The sequence below is a fragment of the Anoplopoma fimbria genome, chromosome 19, assembly GCF_027596085.1.
Source record: "Anoplopoma fimbria isolate UVic2021 breed Golden Eagle Sablefish chromosome 19, Afim_UVic_2022, whole genome shotgun sequence".
Lineage (NCBI taxonomy): Eukaryota > Metazoa > Chordata > Actinopteri > Perciformes > Anoplopomatidae > Anoplopoma > Anoplopoma fimbria.
This window is the reverse complement of record NC_072467.1, coordinates 11,807,437-11,832,816: the sequence shown is the minus strand read 5'-3', so window position 1 is coordinate 11,832,816 and position 25,380 is coordinate 11,807,437. Positions and strand designations below refer to the sequence as shown.

At 44.4% G+C, this 25,380-nt stretch overlaps 1 protein-coding gene across 5 annotated transcripts in view; it reads left to right on the top strand.

Annotated features, from left to right (window-relative positions):
- Positions 1-25,380, top strand: part of znf423 (zinc finger protein 423) — a 144,110-nt gene that overhangs the window by 27,243 nt on the left and 91,487 nt on the right. For all 5 annotated transcript variants that reach the window (XM_054620293.1, XM_054620292.1, XM_054620291.1 and 2 more), the window contains exon 3: positions 7,373-7,582. In XM_054620293.1, coding sequence (XP_054476268.1) covers positions 7,373-7,582 — 210 coding nt within the window. The remainder of the gene's footprint in view (positions 1-7,372; positions 7,583-25,380) is intronic.

The following is a 25,380-nucleotide window of genomic DNA, read 5'->3' as shown; positions in this document are numbered from 1 at the left end:
AGAGGAGGTACGGAGAGATGGCCTCTTTATTTAGCCACCTAACATACACCCACATACACACCCAAACAGAGCGAGGCAGAGGGTGAAGGAGGGGTGGGGGAGTCATTCTCTTGAGAAACAGAGAGCAGGCCTGTGTTGTCGTGTCCGGCTGCACCTGTTCAGCCTCTGTGTGTGTGTGTGTGTGTGTGTGTGTGTGTGTGTGTGTGTGTGTGTGTGTCAGTGTGCATTTGAGTGTGTGCACACGGTGCCAAATGTGTCCACCGTTCTTTGTATCTGCCCACTTCTCAACATTTTGAGCTCAAATAGGTTGGTCATTATGCCGGCAGTTACTGTCTCACCCCCAGTATCACCTCACTGTAATATTGTGGTTCAATTTAGGTTTGTTTTGGTCGATAGGGACACATTGCATGAAGTAGAATCCACACACCGTTCCATTGAGCCCTGTGGTAACCAGATAACACTTCAACAAAACGTCAACAACTGAGAGCACGGATCAGTTTGCTGATTCACTGCTGATTTTTTCACTCTGTCCTTTTCATAGATGTGTTAATTACACTATGAGACAGCCAGAGCCGGCTATCTACCTTTTGTCACAACTGCGCTGTATGCACATAAAGAGTAACTGCTCAGATTGTGGGACTTTTAACCCAAGACAGATCTACATACATATTCGACTAAAAGTGACTTCTTTCGTGCACAATTTTTTTTACGATGTACACATTTTACACAGCACAAAATCTTTTTCTTTTTTTAATTAATTCCATGATTCGCCCAGCAAACAGATTGGCTTTCCGCACACTTATCCTCGAGACAATTTTGACATTCACGAGAAATAATTTGAAGTAAGCGTATCGTACGGTTCTTTAATTGTATTACAGCTGAGACTTGTCCTGAATTGTCCTTACTTCAAAAAGTCTCGACTAAGTAAACACTCCAAGCAAGGCCATGTGATGCAGGTCTGATTTGAACCTCATGTCTGGTTCATTCCCCCGCTGAAGGTGGTGCTGCCCAGCCAGGTGCCTGTGAATCTTGGTCCAGTTTGGAGTGCAATGTGGAGCAGAATGAAAGCCTTGTGTCAGGACTGTTTGGTTTCTAAACATTCTGCTGGAAGCTGCACACACAATTTTTTTTCCCACCATTTGATGCCTGTTTTAGGCTGACACAGACATAGATGTGTGTGTGTGTGTGTGTGTGTGTGTTTGTTTTATGCATGCTTGGCTGACAGATATACATCTCTCTGAGCTGTGGAGTGTGTCCCAGACAGGCCACAGCTCCAGCTCCTGGCTGCCAAATGTAACACTTGAATAACGACCTTACCTTTGCAGTATTACAGCATGTTTTATTCCCCTTTAAGTCTCCCCCTAGCTCTGGCACTCTCTTTCAGTGCACTTCTATCACCCAGGGGCAGTTCAGGAACATTTCCCAGTGTTCATTAGTTCCCTAGTTTTCTTCCCACAGGATATATAGAGATGTACGGTGGTCGTGCTGACTGTGTGTTTGATTTCTTTTGGAGTTCTAGTGCGTGTCTCCAATAGCTTATCTTGGCAACCGCCCACGCCAGTGCCATGAAACCAAAGTCAGACTGTTGGATGGAGTGTATCCATATTGAGTGTACTTGGTATCCAGTACTGGAACCTTTCTGTTCAGTTTATATCCCACTTTTTTTTTGAGTGGAGAGGGGGACAAAACCTCTGTCTTTGTCTGTCTGTCGTTCTCTTTCTCCCATCCAGTGTGTTTAGGGCTTATTATCATTTAGCTCACTAATTACCTCAATGAACTCATTTTAACATGGGTAATGAGAAAAGACACACAGCTAGCAAACACACCCATGCTACGAACGCACACAAGCATCCACACACACTGTTCTGTGAGCCTAACGAGTGGTGATTAGTGGGTCTCAGTTAGGCGTGGTTAGGCTGTGTAACATCATTCGGCACTGTGGACTCTGCTAATTCACTTCTCTTTATCTAATTACCCAGGGTGCGCACAAACACAGACACACACACACACTGCACACACACTGCACACACACTGCACATGCACCACCTGCATGTATCTTTTCTACAGATATGCAAAATGACCTCATTATTCCTGAGGTATCCATTCATATATTTATATTTTTATCTGTTAATAAACAGCCTATTGTCCTCGTGGTTACTGAGGCTGGTGGGTACAGCCAAGAATATGTTTTATTACTGTTCCTCTAGAGACACGAGGTGTAAAAAAACATTTTTTTCTCCACATCCTTGCCTGTGTTGCTTGCTGTCATAAACAGATGCCTGCATATGGATTTTTTTTTTAAACTAACCCTTATATTATGTATAATCTATCTATCTATCTATCTATCTATCTATCTATCTATCTATCTATCTATCTATCTATCTATCTATCTATCTATCTATCTATCTATCTATCTATCTATCTATCTATCTATCTATCTATCTATCATATATAACTGATTATGGCTCTGTTGCTGCTATACGCGGATAATTCATGGGGGTAAAGTTCATGTGACGCTGTCATTGATTTTAATATTTAGACTGCTGTGGATGTGTGACAGTGAATGGTCCTATCTGCTGCATTTCCCTGACATCATGTAGACCTTTAACCAGACACTGAAGACCTGGATATGATGCAGCATTGACATTTAAACACAACATCTGTATCGCATTTAGGACAAAGCGGCAATGAAGAGACTCAATTTGATTTTCTTTTTTCTGCATATACACCCTTTTCCCCCCTGCAGAACCAAACAATGGTTTTAAATCCTGGTCCTTAGGACCCAGAACGCTGCTGGTTTTCTGTCCTACCAGCTAGTTAATATCCTTTAATTGCATTCACTGTGCATCCCAGGTGTGATTCAGTCCCTCATTACATGGCTAGAATAAAAATCAGCAGGGCTCTGTGACTAAAGGACCGGTTAAAAAACCCTCTTCTGAAAGGCAGGCTTTTAGGTGAAAATAATGAGTCTTGTCGTTCACAGTGCTTTGACTTTCATTTAGTAGTGAAATTAGTATTTTTTTATATATTTTCTGCAGTTTATCTGCCGGATGTGAGTTTGATTTTTGTTGTGTGTCACTGAGGATGACGGGCTGTCTGGGTTTGGGATTGGAGGGTTTGTGTTTGTGCGCGAGGGTGAGAGAGAATGTGTAGTTATTCCTGGCATGGGGACAGTCTGTGACTCAGAGATAATGGTCCTCTGTAGAGCGTGTGTGTGCATGTGCATGTGTTCATATGTCTATAAGTGACTATAGCTATATGCTTCTGAAGGGAGCATTTATGTGTGTGTGTGTGTGTGTGTGTGTTGAAAGAAAGAGAGACTGTGAGAGGATGGTGCACACATTGGTATTTGCTAGGGACCACTGTCGTACTATTCAATCAATAGCCCAGCACACACACACACACACACACACACACACACACGTACACACATCCCTCCGCACCCTAGCACCCATGGGAGTTTCCTACCGTCATTAAGTAGGCCTGCTGCTTCTTTCTGGTGTGGTCGGGTGGGGGTGGGGTGGTGTGGAAAAGGAGATGTGAAGGAGATTCTATGAAAAATAAGATAAGATAAGATAAAATAATTATTTATTAGTCCCGCAGCGGGGAAATATACAATATGTTAGAAATATGAGCAAGAAATATGAATATATAAAGCTATGTCTGGCTTATTTAATACTAATACACCTGAAACCGTGTTTCCACATTTGCAATTTTAAATAGTTTTACAAACTTGTACTCTTTTGTACACAAAACATTTTTCTGGTTCTGTTGTCAGACAACAAAATTTGCATTTTTATATATATAAAAAAAATTGAAAATCAAAGACCCATCAAACAAAGACCTTTCTGAATCGTGAAATACTTGTGGTCCAGCCCTAGAGGACCCATAATTATCCTGTGTGTCCTTGTGTGGAGACCCATTTGCAAATAGCAGCACCACCAACTGTGTTAGCCTCTCTCATCCCTTCATCCTCCTCTGTTCTGACACCCATGTCTCTCTCTTTATCCCACCGCACCGTGATTGAGGGCTAAAGACCAAATAAAAGGATGAGTAAACAAGAGAAAAAAAAACAAGCACTCAAAGAGGAAAGCAGGGAGAGATGAGGACAGAGGGGTTCAAGATGGAGAGGTTTCATCTGGCTCCTCCCTCTGTTGCTATGACAGCAGGTTGTGTTGGCATGCACTGGAGTTGGCACTGCCCTCACCTCTGGCATCAGGGCACCCAGGGGAGTGAGTGTGTGTGTGTGTGTGTGTGTGTGTGTGTGTGTGTGTGTGTGTGTGTGTGTGTGTGTGTGTGTGTGTGTGTGTGTGTGTGTGTGTGTGTGTGTGTGTGTGTGTGTGTGTGTGTGTGTGTGTGTGTGTGTGTGTGTGTGTGTGTGTGTGTGTGTGTGTGTGTATGTGTGTGCTTACTTTTAAAAGACACGAATGCTGCAAAGAAAACCTTTTTTATTTTTTAAACGCACTCCAATTTGAAGAGAACATTTATTTATCTAGGTCTTTTGTTCAAAAGATTTGCGTTACTTTAAGATGTTAACACTTTCTACAATGGATTTTACTTTTGAAATCAGACAAAAAATGACTTAATGTTAAAATGAAATCTTTTGATTGTGTGGATTTTATTTTAAGCATTGTATCTAACAAACACAACCGCACTTCCAAGTACTCAATAAAAAGCGTTTATAAATGCGGGAAGTCTATATTCTTGCACATGACAGAGTTCAGAGTGACACCACTTGGTATCTGGAAGTTTCTTCATTCCAAAAATGTAACAATAAGAAACACATGTAATAACACAGTTAAAAACAGTGGTGGAAAATAAACTAGGGTAGTTCTAATTATTTGTCCAAAATACTTTCTTGCCCTTGAAACTTCTCATTGAGTTTAGATAATGGAACAGACTGTACTCATTGTCCCATTGACCATGATTAATCTGCAGCATACTGCATTATGAAAGAAGATGTAACGTTATTTTGTCCTGATGTTATATGGCAAAGCCCTTTCGTGTGTTAAATTTGACATCTATGTGATATCTCATAGAATTGTCGTTAATCATAACAACACAACTGCACGTATTTACATGCACACATGTGTTTGTCAATGTGTGCACATACATGCCTCTGCCCATATATGCATACCTGTGTATGTTTGTGCGAGTGTGCGCAATTACCAGCGTGTATGTATGTGTGTGTGCGTGTCTGTGAGCGTGCACGTGTGTGTGTTATTTGTCAGCCAAGGGGCCAGTTTCTCTCCCCGGCCAGACGGTGCTCTCACCACTGGACAGATGGCCAACACCCTCCCTCGCTTCTTCCCCATCCCTTCATCTATCCCTCCTTCCATCCCTCCGTCACTGTCTTCCTCTCCTGCAGCCCCCTAAACTCCCCATCACCTCAATCCCTCGTTCCCCACCTCCCAGCATCCCTCCGTCCCTCTGTCTCCCATCACACACCTCTCCCATAATAAATCAGAATGGAATGGAGCCCGTGCACATCACTCTTAATCTGTCTCACTTTCACTCACCGACACACTTTCTCTCCGAAGCTCCTTAAGTTTAGGAGAGAAGCTTCTGTTACTCTTTTGGCTTTTTGTTTTATTGGACCATAAATTATTTAATAGAAAGACCCGTGGAAAGGTGTGCGATTGTTCAGGTTTGCTAATGCTGAGCTGACAAATATGTTTTGGTCTGAGACAAACAAAATTTTTCGGATGAAGTGCTAAGAATAGCAAAACATATGAGAGAAATTAATTTTTTGCCGCTTACACAAATTAAATTATGTTGGTAGCTCCTAATGGACAAAACTGAATTAGAGCTTAATCCTTTTTTGACCCTTAACTGCACTGTCAAGTATTTTTCATTAAAAGTGAGGAAGGTTATTGATTCTCTATAATGGCCACCCGCTTCAAATTTAATGATGGAGATTTAGCTCTAGCGAGTTAACCTTTTATTAGTCTGCTGATACCAGACAAGAGGCGGGAGATCTTGCCTACCAGCCTAAATCTGTGGATTTTTTCTGAATGCAAGGTTGTTGCTACAACGGCAGCAAGAACAGCTGCTTATAAACCTACACCACCTCGACATGTGCTGGATACAGACAGAGCAAGTGCTTATTTACATGCGTGTTGATGTATGTTAAGATAACGTGCAATTATCTTCCCCACATTTTTTTAAAAACGACGAACCTTAGCGACCCAATTCACACTTACATCTACAAATGTAAGTGACATGACAAGAGCGAAGTTTGTGCTGAAATGAACGTTCCTGGACATATTAACTGCCATTTCCACATCACCTCATATTATCTTCAATAAATAAACGCCCTATTTTGAAGAGATATACGTTTGATGCATGTGTTACTGAAAACATATACAGTATACATGTTAAATACTTCATAACCGAGACAAAATAAATGCATATTCAGATTCCCTCATGTGGCTCAAAGGTGTGCAGAGCAGCTGTAGCAACAACAGTTCTGTTTTTCTGCTCCGACTTCTGTATGTCACCGGCCCAATATCAGGTTTTTTTAAAAACTGTATTGTATCTACCCAGTTTTAACATACCACCCTGGACTTCTCTCGTTGAGCAAAGCATTTCGAGACCGATTTGTGAGTCTACCTGTTTACTAGGTGCATGTACTATACAATCAATCCAATGCAAAAGCCAGGTAATGAATCCTTTTCATATATATATGAAATATATATATATTTTTTTGGGCTGTAATTAGTGGTCTTGTATCAAATTGCTTTATTGTTGTAGAATATTAACACGTTTTCTTTTGTCCCCTTTTTACTGGCATCTTGTTCTTTGTGTTCCTTATTAGTCTAGATAGTTACATGTTGGACTGGTTGGATTGTCTTCTAGTGATTGGTACAATGGGCTGTATGTGCTTTATTGGGTTATTCTCTAGGTGTTTCTGTGAGGTTCAATAATTTGAGAGCAAGAGGGCACAAAGCAAAACATGCACTTCCTTCACTGCATCTGAAGGTTCAACTCATTCATGTTTCCTGCATACTTTTTCCAACATTTAAACCATATCTCCCTCAGACTCCTCTCCTCTCCTCTCAGGCCAGTGTCCTCGGTGTCAATCCTATTGGATCCTCTGCGTTTATAATGTGATAATAAGGTGTGAAAATGGAGACACAATGGAGCATTGAGAATTGGGCCGACACAGCCTACCACTGGTCCCCTCTTACACTCTCCCTGTCTGCTACCAGGACACACACGTTCACACACACTCATTCATTAAATACAAGCCAAACCCAAATCATCATAGATAGAGGGAAGACAATGACTATGTCAATGACATCTTTGAAAGTTGCAGCTGGTAACAAATAACTCATGGTTATATGTTGTGTGTGTGTGTGTCCGTCCACAGGAGTCCCGGCATCTGACAGAGAGGCAGAGCCCAAAGAAGGTCACGGGGCCGGCGCCGAGGACGCAGAACAAGAGGATCACGATGACCGCGATGACCGGGATCATGACGACGACCTAGATGACGAGTCCATCTTCACCTGCGACAACTGTCAACACGACTTTGACTGTCTGGCTGAGCTCACTGAACACAGAACCAACCACTGCCCAGCCGGTAAGCTTGCTCACCTGGATAATGTGATATACAAGAATGTGTTCATTCTGACTGACCAGCTACATATCACCGTTTCACAGTTTATTAAACAAAGAAGCTTAATGTCCAACAATATCATTCGTCCAACGTACAAAGCACCCAGTTGGAGGTCTGTATTCCTCATTGGATACGGCGCTACCATTGTCATGGTCAGGGGTTAGTGATAAAAAAACAACAACATGTATTTCAGTGACTATGAGCAGTGTTTTCAGACCAAGGTGGCACAGATGGAACAGTCTGAAGTAGCAGGGTTGTGATAGGTGATAGGATAAACATTACCAATCTTATGGGTTTCTGTGTGACTCAGTCTCTCTCCTGTTTCTCAATACCTATAGCTATTTGATTCAGTTAAACCCATGTGTCCCACTGGGGCAGACTTGTGCATGTACACACACACACACACACACACACACACACACACACACACACACACACACACACAAAAGCACGCCGTATTAGTACCGGTGTAATTAATGGAGGGGCTGAAAGGAACGCAGCGGGGGCATCTGGTTCCTACAGATTAATCCAAACGCTCACTTAACAAGCCAATACACACACACACACACACACACACACACACACACACACACACACACACACACACACACACACACACACACACACACACACACACACACACACACACACACACACACACACAGTCAGTTGCACACATGTACACACACTTTCTTGCTACTGCAAGGCAGTTTGCCTCTTAGCGTGTGTGAGAGTGTGTGTGTGTTTACTTTTGATAGGGGGATGAAGAAATACGGAGACGGGGGATGGAGGGCTTTGTTTAAACTGGTAAAGACAGTGTTTCCAGAGACTGCGTAATGTGGAGGGTGAGACCCCGGCGTCAGCAACCTCTTATTCACCCGCTGGCTTGACACCCAATCCCACCAGAGTCACTGGTCTTAGGTCTCCCATACACGCTTAGAGAAATGCTTGGAGAGGCAGCAATATACATCTTGAGACATTGGAGGATCCATGTGGAATAGTGTAACTGGAATACTTGCATATAACATGAACACAAATGATGGAAAATACTACAGAACTTCATTTAAAAGAGAGAGTGTTCTCTTTAGACTTGTTCCACTTGTTAGCATTGGCCATTGTAGAATCAGTTTTATCCTATACTAACTCCAGCTACGATGTAACATGCCATACATGCTTTTGTTTTCTTTACTTGAAATGGGAAACCCATTTATGCTTTTTAAATTGTTTCTTGCCTATTTCGTTCCCTCTCTGAGCCCCTGACACACACACACACACACACACACACACACACACACACACACACACACACACACACACACACACACAACACACACACACACACACACACACACACACAGCAGTCATTAACTTCTGGATGCCGTGTCACATTCAGACACACACACGCAGTGCAGGCTCAGAGAGAATCACAGCGCCAAAAGCGCAGGGCTGCTGTCAGAGCGCGGGATGTGGCCTGTGATTTCAGCACAGGAGTCTGGGGAGGGCTACATGTTGCTGAGCGAGAAAGCAGAGGGAGGGAGGGAGGGAGGGAGCGCGGAAGAAAGAAATGAAATGAAATGATAAAACATGTTTTTCCCCGGAGATTGAGTGGTTGAGATTGCACAGTAATCCCCCAGCTCAGCAGGATGTGTGTGCACTTGCATGCGGGACTTTCGTCTCTGTGTTGCTGCGTGTTATTGTGTATATATGGTCGTCTGATGTATATGCTGTACAGTGTATGTGCGTATGAAGTTAGTGGTGGGACCACAGCTTTCTGATTATTATTGAGGAGAGGGCTAAATTAAAACACATGGACTAAAGAATCCTTTTAAGTTCTCTGGTAGAAATCCCAGGGAGCCAGTTTAGGAGGAGGGCACAGGACGCACACACACAAACGCAAAAAAACACACACATCCCACTGGGGATAAACACACGCCATGCTGGATCTGCATGAGAGAGCTAATGTGTTCATGTATTTTGTAGTTTGATGGTGTATGTGTTTGTCCCAGAGCAGAAACCAAACTACTCAGACATCAGCCATCTTGGTTGAGGGTGACAAACGGGGGCCATCTTGCCAGATGTAGCTAGCTATCATGTAGATGTATTTTGACCAAAGTACAGAAAGCACCAAACCACAATTATTCCCAGTCTGTCATCAATATAAAATATTGCGGGGCCAATACGTATTTTACAAACGGATTTTGAGCAACTTAACTTGCATTCACATAAATACAACGAACCACGACCACCTGAGCTAGAGGTCTTGTGATTGTAGCTTTAGTTTTTCTTTATTACAAAGAGATTCAGTTTTGTGGACACTGCATTATGTTCAAGCATAGGGCGACTTGAGGCGATCACAAGGCGAAAACATGAGTCGGCTAATATAGGTATTTTAAGTAATTTGTTGGAACATATACACTCAATATAAGCATAATAGACTTTTTTCCACTGTGAAAAAAGAACAATAAGCACTTGGAGAATTTTAGTGACTTTGATTAACATGCTTTGATCATATAGCCTGACAGAAAAAAGGCAGGAATGAAGCTGCATGTGAACATGAGTCCTCCTTTATTACACAAATAAGTGTTCAGGTGTTCACCGCCTGCTGCAGCTATACAGAATATAATAATACAGAATATACAATATGAAATGTTAGCCTTCCAGTCTTTTGAAGCTTCCTGTAGACATGTTGTCCACTGTCAGCGCTATCTGACGTACATCTGTGGGTCCCAGGTGCTAGCTTGAGAACCATGTTAGTTAGCGCTGAATTCTCTGCACAAATAGCGCTTGTATCTGTAATGCTAACTATACTGTTGCCGCAAATGGGTCCCAAGTTAGCAGCTAGCTGTGGCTATAACATTGAATGGGTCCCAGGTGCGAGAGTGAAGCACCAAGTAATTCAGTGCCACTCTAGCAGAAGGCCTATAAAGAGGCACCATTAATTTGAGTGGAAATTGGACAAACACACACACACACACGCACAGTGGCACAGATCAATGACACATAAATGTGTGTACCCCCACTCAAACACGCACATACCCACAGACCCCACACATCTGGTTAATGTAATGCCACATTAATGTGCATGAGCCTGGCTGCTCAGCTGGTTGTGTGTGTGTGATAAAGATTGTGTGCTTCAATTACAATACCATTTTTATTCCGTTCCACTGCAGCTTAAAGCCAGTGTGACGGCTCTGCTTTTAAATTGTGGATAAGATACTCAGTATATGTGTGTAGGGATCTCACCAAATTTAGTAGTCAATTCTAATACCGTTGAACTGCCACAATTCTCGAAAACTAGTATGATACCACAATATACAATGAAAAAAGAACAAAAAATCCTACACACTCTAACATGAACTTCTTTATTTACATTTGCATACTTCATTTTTTTTTTGTCCATCTTCCTCCGCTTATCTGGGGCCGGGTTGTGGGGGCAGCAGTTCATTTCACAAGATTACATTTGTACACATCATGGTAATGTTATAATCTATTTTCTGATACTCATTTTTACTGAATAGAGCTGGACCGCATCATAATGTGATTTAATGCAACCTCCGTAATCATTAGCTGGGCAGTGGCAACTCACGGCTAACCTTAACTGGCCCTCCTCCTGCAGATTTCATCAGAGATTTGTTGTTCAGCATCATCGCGGTAATTCTTTGTCGTCCGTTAGTCTCAAGCCCCGCTACCTGTGGTAGTAGAAACATTTGTATATTTTCAGAATTTTGGCATCGAGTTGGTACCAAATTATCGGTTCTCGTGATATCCCTAATACAAAGTGCACCACTGTGCTTTTTCAAAAGAAATTGTAAACTGCAATATCCATTTTACAAGTCTTATCATATTTTTTTTTTGTATTCCACATGGCTCTGGGCAAACTTACTTTCTCAGATGTATAAAGAGTGTAATGTCTATATGTGTGACACGTTTTAATACATGCAGGTCTATATCCTGTAGTGTGTGTACACTATGTGCGGTAGAGACAGAGCGAGAGTCGGGGGAGTGTCGATGGGTCTCAGTAGGAGTCAGAATGTGGAGCAGAGGCTCCCTGAGGAGAGGACGAGCGGAAAAAAACTCTTGCAGATCAAATGGAGAACATTCTCAGGCCCTTCTCCGACACATGAACACACACACAAACACACACACGATCAAACACAATCACACACAAACATACGCATCCCCTGAGGGAATCACAAAAGCCATCTTACCTGCCACAAGGATGGGTCAACGTGATGTGTGTAGAGCTTTAAGCACATTCACACAGTGTTTTAAAACTGATGGCGACCCTATGTTTATGCAGCCACTGTCCATTTACTTCAATTATTTATAAAAGCTAACTGACGCGCGCACACACACGCATACGTCTACAGGGTCCACACGCTTATGCTAGGTGTGAGGGAGAAGGGGACAAAAGGGCGAGAGATTGTTAAAGATCCGGTAAAATCCACTTGAGGGGGAAGAGGAAGTGATGAGAAGGTAGGCCGAGGGAGCTGTCAGTCAAGGCAGGGGGGGCGGAAACTACCGCTGTCAGTGACAAATAGCAAGTCATTAACCCAGCTAGTCGCTACTTAGATGGTGCGAAGGTGTGGGTGGAAAACGGTGTGTGTGTGTGTGTGTGTGTGTGTGTGTGTGTGTGTGTGTGTGTGTGTGTGTGTGTGTGTGTGTGTGTGTGTGTGTGTGTGTGTGTGTGTGTGTGTGTGTGTGTGTGTGTGTGTGTGTGTGTGTGTGTGTGTGTGTGTGTGTGTGTGTGTGTGTGTCGGGGAGAAAGCCAGATACTGTGCATATTCTTTCCAAAGGTATTTTGTGAGGTCTCTGTTAATTGAGCACATACAGCTGCACTCTCGTCTATTCTCTCTCCTCTCTGTGGGGGGAGGAGAGATTACCAGGGAGCCAGTCTAGCTGGGAGAGAGAGGGGAGACAAAGGAGGAAATGAGGGAGGAAAAAAAGCAGGAGTGAAAAGGAGTACTTGGGGACCTGATGAAGACAGGTGAGGAGGAGGAGTAGGAGGAGGAGGAGGAGGAGTAAGGCTGGGAAGTGGAGGTAAAGCTTCAAATGTGCAGAGAGGAAGTGAAAGACGGAAAGAGGGATGAGGAGAAAAACATGGAGCAGGGAAGAGAGCGCGTCTGTTAGTGCAGGGGCCCTTGGGTGACTGGTTTGCCTCCCGCGGGACATCTCCCCACTGCTAAGCTCATACCGTCTGTTGCAACCCGCTGTCACGCACACGCACACACACACACACACACACACCGAACACACACCACACACACACCTCGCTGCGTCTGTCGTCAGGATAGCAGCTGAGTCCTGTGAGGCCAAGACTCTTATTAAAACCACAGATCACTTTCTACAAGAGAGGGAGAGAAGGAAAGGAGAGGTAGGAGGGGTGAAATCTGAAGCAAAATTACAGACAGCCTCCTGCACTCTGGCCTGCCACTGACTGTGTGTGTGTGTGTGTGTGTGTGTGTGTGTGTGTGTGTGTGTGTGTGTGTTTGTGTTTCGCGTTTGTTAGCCGTTGTTGATTGACAAAATAAATATCGTTCTCTTTTACATTTCCTTCACTGTTTTATTTTGTTTTTGTCGTCTTCCCCATTGACTTTCATCCTCTTAGCTCGTGTCTTTTCACCCTCTCCCTCCATCTTGCCCTCTTCATCACCATGTGCCCTTCTTCCCTCCCTCTGCCCCCCCCCCCCCCTCCTCACTCCTCATTGCCCCCACCCCCTCCTCCTCCTCCTTCCCTCTGTGTCTCTGTACCCGGGGGTGGCCCTGAAGATTCCTGTGCTAAGCCCTTGGCATACATACAAGTGCACAGCGCACACACACACAGGCACAGCTGGCTGCCGCTCAGGTTTTCCAGGGAGAGAGCAGGAGCCCGGCACCAGAGGAGAGGGGGGTGGGGGTGGGGGGGGGGGGGGTGAAGAGAAGAGCAGCAGCAGCAGCAGTAGAAGAAGAAGGGGGAGGGGGGGTAGGTACAACATGCAGAGAGGGAGAGGGAGAGACGGAGGGATGGCAGGGAGGGGGTGAGATGGAGAAGGGGTTGTTGTGAAGTCATTTTTCATCACAGGGTTCATTTTTCACCGCAGAGTTCTCCCACTCTCTACATCGCTCTATTTCTCTTTATCCGTCCTCTACTCCTCCCGTTCCCCTCCCTTGATCCCGCTTTGTCTCTCTTTATCTTCCCTTTTTTCCCCTCTTTTTTTTTTCTCCTGTTGTCCTCTCTCTCTCTCTCTCTCTCCCCCCCCACCTCTCCCCCACCTACCTCTCTCTCTCTCTCTCTCTCACTCTCGCCTAAACTCTTCCCATCCTCTCTCTGTCTCCCTCTCTCTCTCTCTTTCAGCCTAGTTTCTCCTTTATGAAATATGGATGGGAGCAGTTTTGGGCGCGCTGAGAGGTTTGCAGTTGGAGGGAGGGAGGGTGGGATGGAACTTGGGAACTGCCAGGGGAAGGAGGGGGAGGGGGAGACAGAGAGAGAGAGAGAGAGAGAGAGAGAGAGGAGAAGAAGAAGGAGGGAGCTCGTGTCTCAGCAGACGTGCCTTGTGCATGCACCTAAACACATCTGTCAACATGTCAGCAACACATGTTTGGTAAAAAAAAAAAGAGAGAGAGAGAGAGAGCGGTTGGAAGGAGAGAGGAGAGGCTGAAAAAAAAATCTCTATCCTTCCAGTGGGAGTAATGGCTCCCACCAGGGCTCTGGAAATGCTTTGAATTCAGCAGATTTCTATTGCGGGGTCCTCCCCCGGGGGCATCTTTTTACAATGCCTGCATCTCAGAAATTTGAGCCCGAGGACCCCTGGGGGCGTCCTTTCATAATGCCTGAAAATGTAGGGTTATATTGTGTGCTCTTCCCCATGGGGCTTTTATTAATACCTGTATTCACTGCCACTGGAAATTACACAGGCGGCGCTGCAGGGGCCTGCGCTCGCTCCAGGAAGGGAGAAAGACTCTGCAGGGACGTTTTCTCTCTTCTCCTTCTCACTTCTCTTCCCTTCTTTCTCCCCCTCCTTCTCCTTCCTCCTCCCTCTCCCTCCTATTTTGACTCTCTTCCCTCTTTTTTTCTTACTTAATGCAAGAGTGAAAAAGAAGAATTTGCCAAAGGACACAAGAAGTGTGTGTGTGTGTGTGTGTGTGTGTGTGTGTGTGTGTGTGTGTGTGTGTGTGTGTGTGTGTGTGTGTGTGTGTGTGTGTGTGTGTGTGTGTGTGTGTGTGTGTGTGTGTGTGTGTGTGTTGGCACCAGCTAACCCCCTTGTATTCAGCCCTACTTTGCTCGGAGGAGAAGAAACACTCGATTAAAAATGTAACTTCCCTCTTCCCCTCTTCTTTCTCTCTCATCTCTTCCTCTCTCTGTCCTTGTGTGCCTGTGTGTAGATCTTGTGGAGAGTAAATATTTGTGTGTGTGTGCGTGTGTGTGTGTGTGTGTGTGTGAATGTAGACAGAAAATATCCTAAACGTATAGTCCAGCACAGTGTGTGTGATTTTGCTAGCTGTGTGAGGCATCGACAGAGACGACTGCTTCTGTCTCCAAACATTAATTAGAATTCTTCAGCCAAAGGGTTTGCGGCTTCGTTCTGCGCGTCAACGTGTTTGTGTGTGTGTGTTGTGTGTGTGTGTGTGTGTGTGTGTGTGTGTGTGTGCCTGTGTTTATTGATCAAATATTTACACAGTCGGATTATAGAAATATACATTTACATATCTTTGAATAAATAAAAAATTGTTTGATCTCCCCAGTCAGGCTGTTTGGATTTCAGATGTAGATGTTGCACTCTGACTGTTTCAGTCATGACTGGACATTGCATTTAAGATCCTCTAACTCTGTAGCTGATTAAACTTCAGATGCCCGCATGTTATGAAGGAAGTGACGCTAATAAGCGCATATCAGGAAAACTAATGTTGGTCACGGCTTTTTAATTATGGAATATACATTTTCTCTCTTTTTTTGTAAAATGCAAAAAAACGTGGGCAAGGGGCTGGAGATGAACCAAGTCCACCTTCTGTATGACGAAAACCTCGACACAGCGTCAACAAATATGACAGCTAGAGTAGCTTGGTGAATGGAGTTTTGGCATGAGGTGCTCCATTTGATGGATTATTGTTTTATAGGACCACAAATGTGGAAAGAATTACACCCCGTTGCTGGGAGAGTATTACAGAGTTAGGAGAGCGGGCGCCAACATCAGAGACTGACCGCTACGGCTGTAGCAAGTCAAATTTTGCTCGTGCAAATCTTAGCACCTCAGTCTCCGGGGCGGCTGGCTGCTGTTCCTCACAGCTGTAGTCTCCTAGTGGCGGGGTGCAGAGATCCAGCACTGCTGCTCACCACCAGCCCACTGCTCAGCTCATTTTCTGTAACCAGTGTAACGTTAGCATGAAAACATGCTGGAATTAGCAAGCTTATTTTAGCTGGCTAAACTAGCCAGCTGCTAAACCAGACAAATTAAACAGCTTAATGCTGCATCTACTTATTCTTGTCACAGTGGATAAAAAGTATGTTACTATCGCCAGATAATCAGTCATTAACTTTCATTCACCAGATTTTGTAACCTTCTAATAGCTTAATTTACCACAGACAGAGAAAAGGCTAAACATTGTATACTGAAAAGCTAAAACGATAGACGCTGTGGGGAGATGCGAGGACGGGGGTCTGATTAAAGGACGTGAACTTTCTTTTATTTCAAGTAGATTAGTCAGAAAATTGTCAATTCTATCTCACGTTTGGCCCTGCACTAGTGGGTTTGAATAGAAACAGCAGATGGCGTTTTGAGCCATTTTCAACAACGAAATGGCAATTTTGATCATTTTTTTACAGAATATAAGAGTACAGTCATATCATGTAGGTTACAGCTTTAAAAAACACATTTAAGTGAGACGTTTCTCCTTAATGACACATCTCAACCACACCGTTGCACTGGCTAATTGCAGTATCACATGCAGAAATACCCTGCCGTACCCACCTTGAAATCTGACAGGCTCTCATTGGCTTTCAGACCCAGCACCGTTCCTAGCCACCTTTTTAAATGCCAGACTTTTCTCACTCTGATCAACTTGTCAAAGGATCTACCTCATGGAGTTCACAGGCATTTTTCTCCTTTGGGTGTTTATTTGAGCATCTTGTCACCAATACTGTCAGAGGCAACCTACTGGTTAACAAACACACACAAGTTGAGGGACTGTGATTAATGACGTCCCTCCAGAACAGTTTTTCAGCATCAAGCTGCTTGATATGTTGACACAAACACCCCCCCACACACACACACACACAAAAAACATGGAATTGATTGGGGGATCCTTTTTTTTTTTTTTTTTTAACTATCCTCACTTCACAATATTGCTTGTAAAACAGATAATTCAGTGTTCAACTGATACTCAAATATAACTTTTTAAAAACTGATTAAGCTGAATTTTGTGTCACTCAACCACACATCAATGGTGTTGGAGTCACCAACTACTATCTGTTAGTTGTACAGTGAAATCAATGTACTCTAAAAACCAAAACACCCAAGCTGAAACATGCTGTAAAAAGCTTTGCTCTATGAGTACATGCCAAATGACATCCGCTGCACTGTAGAGCTGGTTGTCCTCAGTGGTGGCTTGAAAACAATTCCCATTAAATAAACTATTTCTGACACAACTGTCGATGTGTGAAGGGTTTTTGTAAACCCAGTAATCAAACGCAAGTATATGCTTCCATAGTTTGTTTGTTTTTCATTGCACACTCAAATCTTTGGAATCTAAGAAAAAAAAAAAACGTTTTTAGAAATGCACAATCACAAATATTCTGGGTTTGTCTATACGTGTGTTTCCATTTGAGGAATATAACTTTGTTTACATGCCAGGACTGAACATTCCTGTAGATTGTGTGTGCCCTTTTTTGTATATCTCATTTATATGTGTGTGTGTGTGTGTGTGTGTCTGTCTGTGTGTGTGTGTGTGTCTGTGTGTGTGTGTGTGTGTGTGTGTGTGTGTGTGTGTGTGTGTGTGTGTGTGTGTGTGTGTGTGTGTGTGTGTGTGTGTGTGTGTGTGTGTGTGTGTGTTGTGTTTCTGTGTCTATATCAGTGTTTGTGTGGACGGGTCAGGATAGAGTTGTCATGGGGCCATGTGGGGGCCTCTTCCGTGTATGTGTCTATACGTGTGTGTGTGTGTGTGTGTGTGTGTGTGTGTGTGTGTGTGTGTGTGTGTGTGTGTGGTGTGTGTTGGGGGGGGGGTCTGGATAATGAGGAACAGGCCATTCCTTTGGATTCCTGCACCCCTGCCAACAACCAGGACCCCCAGAACCTCTACCCCCTTTCCTTCCCCCCCCCCATATGCTGACACCTGGGACTCTTTTTTTTTTTTTCTCCTTCCCTCCCTCCCTCCCTCTCTCTCCCTCTCTGCTTCTTCTTTCTCTCTTCCCAAGTGGAACGTGCAACCTCCCTCCATTTGATACACCTCCCCTCTCCCTCCCTTTCTTCCTTTTTTACCTCTCTCTTCTTCCATTCTTTATCCACTTCCTTCATCTCTCTCTCATTTTCATCCTCCACTCGCCCACTGGGACCTCATGCCTACAATTCATGCCTCCTTTCCTCTCCTCTATCTATCTCCCATACAGTCTACTATGTCTGCCTCCTTCCCCTCGCTCCTTCCCTCCTTGCTGTCCCTCCCTGCTGAGTTCTCAAACTCGAAACTGACCACATCCCTTCCTTTCACCCTCTCTCTCCCTTCCCCCATACCCTCCCGCCATTCTCTCCCCATCTTCTCTGTTCCCTGTGGAGCTGGCCCCAAAGCTCTGATCCCTTCCTCCATGCCCCCAAACTCCCCCACTGTGCCCTCCCAAGACACACACACACACACCACACATACACACACACACACCCTGTGGCGACTGGCCCCAAAGCAGCCCCTGTTTGTCTCCCTCCCTCTGTTTTTCCACTCTTTCTTTCTTTCTGTCTCTCTCTCTGTCTCTCTCTCTCTCTCTCTCTCTCTCTCTCTCTCTCTCTTCCCACCTCTGTCTCCCACACCCTGTTTGATGCTTTAGATTTGTTATGCACTTCACTTCACTTCACTGTTTCTCTAAACTGTATTTTGAATGGAGCTATTAATTGCACTGTAAACCACTTGGGGTGAGTAAATCCTGTAACAAAATTATGATTTAAACATAACATTTGATTGAATATGTCCCATAAAGTAGATAATGGAATATGCTTGTTTATTTGCACTGCTGCATCCATCATGCATCCTTTTTGATGATAAGAAAGGGGAAAAGATGCAATATTTTTACTCCAGACTGTCTTGACAGAACGCTGGTTTTCTGTTTCTTTGACGTTTAGGTATTGATTTAAATTTCTCTACCGGTCACAAAATTGTAATTTTTACTTGCATGAGTCTAGATCATTGTACTGAAAAGGGCTTGAGATCCACAATATGTAACTCCCACTGGGGACTAGCGTTGATGCAGCGCTGTATCAGGATGACAGCGAAGACTATCACCTAGTTATCTTTTAACACCTGTCCATCAAGTACAGGTCTATGCATATACATATATTGTGGAAAATTAGGAAAATTCCATCTGCACACTTGCTTTACACCTACAGCAAGCATATTGAAATTACTGTTACAACTTGCAACATGCTAAATTGTATACAAAGATACGCTCAGGTGTTCTTGCACATGCACACACACACACACACACACACACACACACACACACACACACACACACACACACACACACACACACACACACACACACACACACACACACACACACACGGTTTCAGTCACAGACAGCGGTGGCAAAGGGCAGTGTACCACAGGGAGAGGGCCTATAATAGTTTTAACCCAGCGCTCAGGTGTGACTCGCCTTTGTCCAGCCAAATGTCAGAGAAAAGCACAACTCCAGGGAGAGAGGGGAGGGTGGAAGGAAGGACGAAGCAGAGTGAGTCAGGGAGAGTGGAAATGTAGGAAAGGGGTGTGAGATGCATATTTGTATATGTGTGTGTGTTTGTGTGTATATATATATATATATATATATATATATACACACACACACACACACACACACACACACACACACACACACACACACACACACACACACACAGCAGTAAGATGGAAGCAGGAGTCGACCACACTGATCGGGTTGACTCACAGTGTTTGCGATCTCAGTTGTATTTTTTTCTGTGTTTTCTCAATAGATTAGCTGGCTAACTGTATTTATATCTTTATAAATTACTGACTTTTTTGTTAACCAACTGACCGACTGACTGTCCAGCGAGTGAGTGGCTGTTTTTGCCAGCCTGTCTGTCTGGGCCCCTGGTTACGTGGGGGCTGGGAGCCCTACTCTGCTCTGTTCTCTCCCGCCTCAAGAGCTCCCTAGGGGGCAGCAAGACCAACTCTGCCAGCCTCTCTCTCACACTCCCATTTACCCCCACCCCAATGCTGAACACGCACGCACACACACTGACGTCAGCTGCTCTGGGCCTTCTCCCCTGGGTGCTACAAGAACCCTTTGTTTCCCCCACCCCGCTCCACCCCCGCCTCCCTCCTCTCCATCTCTCCTTCCACCCCTCCTCACTCCTCTCCCTGTCCTTTGTCCCCTGAAATAGCTGTCCTGCTTACTGCCTGATTGGAATTCACTGCGCTATGGGAAGTCACAGGGGAGGGCCATTGTCGAGTGTGTGTTTGTGTGTGCGCACACACATGTGTGTAAATGTGCTTTTTTGATTCCTCTTTGTTAAATGATCATGAGTGCTTGCAAATTTCCTGTGCGAGTTTTGGCTCGTGTGTTCGGGTGTGTTTCTAGAAGACGTGGCGGTGCTGCTGTCGAGTCGAGAAGCACTTCAGTATTAAACTACTGCTAAACTGAAAGAAGTGCGTGGCTTGTTTTTAGAGGAAATATTTTTATGTATTTTATGGTTTGTCTGTTTAAATGTGATTGCTGGATGATATGTCGCCTAATGGTGGACTTTCACCAAGGAGGCCTCTGTTTGTGTCCTGTGTGAAACCAAATATCAACATTAACTTATTTTACATATTTGTCTTATCTGAAAAATACACTTATTTCAAGCCAAATTAAGATTTTTTTTACTCTAACCAAGCAGTGTTGTTGCCTTAACATTATCAAGTAATTTAATGCGTTTTTGTTTTCTTTCAATTTACAACGTTAATCACATGTTTAAACCTGCAACCGTAATCTGCCAGAAAATATGTTTCCCTTAAAATGTAAGCGAGAATGGAGTTTAGTTGTATGGCAATGGGAACGTAATTGGCGACCTGGTTGAGGAGGCCAACGCAGTATGTTCATACTCTGCCAGCATAGTTTTTCTTCGATATATTGTCACTGTAGGATACATGGTGCCATGCGTGTGTGTGTACTGTCTCTGTACTGTAAAGTATTTGTAAGTGTATGTAGGTTTTATCTTCAGTGTGTTTTCTGAGTGATGAGGGAATGTATGTGTGTGTGTGTGTGTGTGTGTGTGTGTGTGTGTGTGTGTGTGTGTGTGTGTGTGTGTGTGTGTGTGTGTGTGTGTGTGTGTGTGTGTGTGTGTGTGTGTGTGTGTGTGTGTGTGTGTGTGTGTGTTGGTGTGTGATCATGCGTGCTTCTGCTCCCAGCATGAATCCTAGAATTGGGGTTAAGGAACAAGAGAATTCCTCCCTCGTATTCCCTCCTTTCCTCTCCTGCGGTCTCCCTCTCTCTCTCTCTCTCTCTGTCTTTGTGTCTGTCTCTCTCTCGCACCCGAGAAAGTGGGATGTCTTGAAATATTAACCAATCTGCTCTTCATTTTTCAAATATGATAGAAAACACACTGCTAAATAAGTCAGGAGCGAGGCCTGCCGGGGAGCGCCGCAAGACGGGGCAATCAAATAAACAACAAAACAACACAAGCAGCAACAATGAAGAAAGGGAAAGATGGAGAAGGGGAGAGGGGGGGACTCTTGTGCGTGTATTTGGCAGCTCGGGTCGCTGCTATGGCTGCTGCACCTGTCTATCCTCCATCAATCTTTCTATCCATCGACCGTCTATCTGATGTCATTGTCTCGGTCACTGTTTTCCTGTCTTTCTCTCTTTTCCCTTTGCCCCCAATCTAATGAGAGCATATAAATTAGAAAACACACTGTGTGTGTGTGTGTGTGTGTGTGTGTGTGTGTGTGTGTGTGTGTGTGTGTGTGTGTGTGTGTGTGTGTGTGTGTGTGTGTGTGTGTGTGTGTGTGTGTGTGTGTGTGTGTGTGTGTGTGTGTGTGTGTGTGTGTGTGTTGAGGGGTTTAAAACAATGACTGGGGTGGGCTCCGTGGCTGATTGAGGCCGTGCTTTACCTCAGTGCTGCTGGCTGGTGGCCGATGGGAGCGCCATGCTTGAGTAATGAACTCCCCGAGGAAGAGACACCGCTACGTGGGCCCGCCACCACCCCGTGCTCCTCTCTCTCTGTTCCTGGGATGGTGTCGGGGCTAGTGCTGAGTGGGTGTGGGAATGAGTGGTGGGTGGAGGGCATTTCAGGGGTTTTGGGTGGTAGGTTGAGTGGATATTTCTCCCCCTTGTTGGCTGCCAAGCCATGCGGCCTGCAAATGAGCAGATAAAATTTCTTGTGTGCGAATGTGAGTCAAGAACTGCTTGTGTACAGAGATTTGTATGCGCCTGTGTTGGGAGAGTATGTGGGTATTTGGTGTGTGTGTGTGTGTGTGTGTGTGTGTGTGTGTGTGTGTGTGTGTGTGTGTGTGTGTGTGTGTGTGTGTGTGTGTGTGTGTGTGTGTGTGTGTGTGTGTGTGTGTGTGTGTGTGTGTGTGTGTGTGTGTGTGTGTGTGTGTAAGGGAGTTTGTCCTCAGAGAATAGTGTGTGTGGTGGGAGGTGCAGTGACAGCTGCAGTGGGGGGCTGACTGTTTGCTGGCTGATAACGGGGCCTTCACATCAGAGACGCGACGAGAAGACTAATAATTCTGGAGTGCAACACGCACTCATATACACACAAACAGAGAATCTCATGGAAGAGAAGCGATGTGAGGAAAAGTTAAGGAAAGCTAGATAGGGCTGTGGGACACTGGAAGGAGATTTAGATTGTGTGTGTGTGTTGACTGATCACAGTGTTGAGGCAATAGACTAGAATGAGAAGGATATGTGAATGAGTGAATTTGGATGTAATTAACTTTGTGTACACATATTTATAGAGAGGCCGCCTCAGGGGTCAATTTTAATGGTAAAAAGTCCAAAACACACACGGCTCCCATTAAGACATCTGTAAAAACCCAACTTTTACAATGTAAAGTCTCACACATGTGAAGGCACAGTGCAACTCAGCAGTGTTAAACAATACACCAATGTGCTTTTTTCCCCCAGTGAAGCAGAGTTGTTTATTCTTACTTCTAAAACGTAACAAATCCAGCTTATTACAGATAATATGCAAAAAGCAATTTTCTGGTGAGCCGTAGAGGAATTAATTGACATTAGACACAAAAGACGTTATGCTTCATGTTGTGTGTGGTGGCGTGTCCATTGTGCATCAGGGGCATTGGATGAGGTGTTATATAAGTCAACGGTGAGGTAATGCAAGCTTTATAGACTTCTATGGAATTAACCACTCACATTCACATTAAACTGTAGAAAACACACCAAAGAATGCAGGAGTGGGGTTGGGTGTAATTTTTGATACTCTGATAGGGGTGTAACTTATATCATTAACAAGTTTATGAGGCACTCAAACATACTAGAGCAGTTCAGAGCCTGTAGCCGTACGCTCTTAAACACCAGCTCAACATCTAATTCAGTGTTTTTCTAATGTCCCTCTCCTAACCAAGACTAAATCAATCTCTGTTAAATCCATTCCAGTAGTATGATGTATTTTTTCCCCCATTCCTCTTTCCTGATGTAATAATAGCCCCCCACCAGTCCTTAATTATTCATATTTTAGTAATACAATCCAAGTTAAACAGTTCAAACATTAGTACATAACAAAACTCCCGAGGATTCGCTTTTAATTTAATTCCTCCGTTTAAATTAATTTTGGGGCATGCTTGTGCTTTTAGCTTGCTCCTCCGCCCGAGGGGAGGGGGTTGGGAAACGGATAGAGGAGAGATGGAGGGAGAGAGGGAGAGACGGAGGAATGACGGGCTTGCTCAGGGAGACGGATCTGCTGCAGGTGGAAGAACGGCCATGCAGAAGTTTGAGCATGGTGAGGGGAAATGGATGGGGCAGAGAGAGAGGCATGACGGGATGGAAGGCAGTGAAGAAAATGAATCCAATGTACACAACTAATCTACGGAATTGGAAAACCGTATGGATTCTGATCTGCTGTCAGTAGCCTTGTTAGACTTAAGTGGTAAAGGACAATCAGGACATGAGCAGGTGGAGATAGATGTAAGAGGAAAAAAAGACGGGTGGACCAAAGGGGGGTGGCAGTGAGCAGGTGTAGGGAGAGAGAAAGAGATTGGAGGAGGATACATGGGTGAGGGTAGAGGGACAAACAGAGGGGGAGGAAGAGAAAGAGATTAGCCATGCTGATGCTAGGGGGTCTCCTCTAAAGGCATGAAAGAACACTGAACCCCAGTCAGTCAAAGAGGCATTTCCATTTCTCTGCTCTCACCGCTCTATTACACTGTTAGTGTCCTCTCACTGATGTGTGTGTGCGTGTGTGTGCGTTTGGTGTGTGTGTGAAATGCAGAGACAGAATTGGGTGTTCGCTTGCGCTCATATGTTCTAACTTTGTGTTGTGTGTGTGTGCGCGTATGTTCAGCTGCATGTCTACAGCTGTGTGTGTGTGTGGTGTGTGTGTGTGTGTGTTTGAAGTCAGTGTGGTGCTGTACAATAGTTTGGGTCCCAGAGCAATCCGCTTTTCTGCTGCGGAGACCAACCAGTCAGTGGTCTCCATTGATCTGCCCCCCTCCACCACAGACACTCCCAGCCCCACTGTGTGCGTGTCTCTGTGTGGTGTGGGTTTCACATTTTTCGGTGTGTGCGCTCACATTCATGTTTCATACCCTGTGTGTGACTTTTTTCACGATCTCCCTTTCACATGACCCCCGTGCGTTATTAAATTTTTCTTTTACTTCATGCGTGTTATGGAACCATGTTTGTGAGCATAAATCTGATATGTTTGCATATCCCAATGTTGTTGTTGTTTTGTCTGTCGCTCTACATGTGTGTGTATTTTTTCTTTTTTTTTTTCTGTTGGGCAGTCACAGCGGGGAAAAAAGCTGTGAGGTATGTACGTGTGTGTGGCAGGGACCAATTTCCCCTCAAAAAACATGAACTACGTATGCGCGTGCACACACACCATAAACAAGGTACCAATAACATGCTTTGACACTTACACATTAACAAAAGATGTACAATGTCAAAAGTCACACAAACACATTAATCTTGGGTCTTGGGTCTCATCAAGTATACGTTCCTCACTCTCTTTCTCACGCACACACACACACACACACACACACACACACACACACACACACACACACACACACACACACACACACACACACACACACACACACACACAGAAAACACATTTATAGAAATAAAGCAGATGGCAGATGTTTGTGTGTCTTCTAGGTAGCAGCTACATTCTTATGTTTGTCACTTTCACACTCTATTCAGGTCTTTCTTATTCTCCTAGAGAAGTAGCTGCCAGCTTTTGCTTATCAAACCTCACAGAGAGGAAGACACGTATATATGCCAACACAAGGTCAGTTAGAAAGGGAATAATCCCCAAATATCAAGTTCAATGTGACAGTGGAGAGAGAGGTTTCAAAACAAACCGCCCAGAAAAAGAGGCTCCTGTGTGAATTAGAGACCACACACTGGC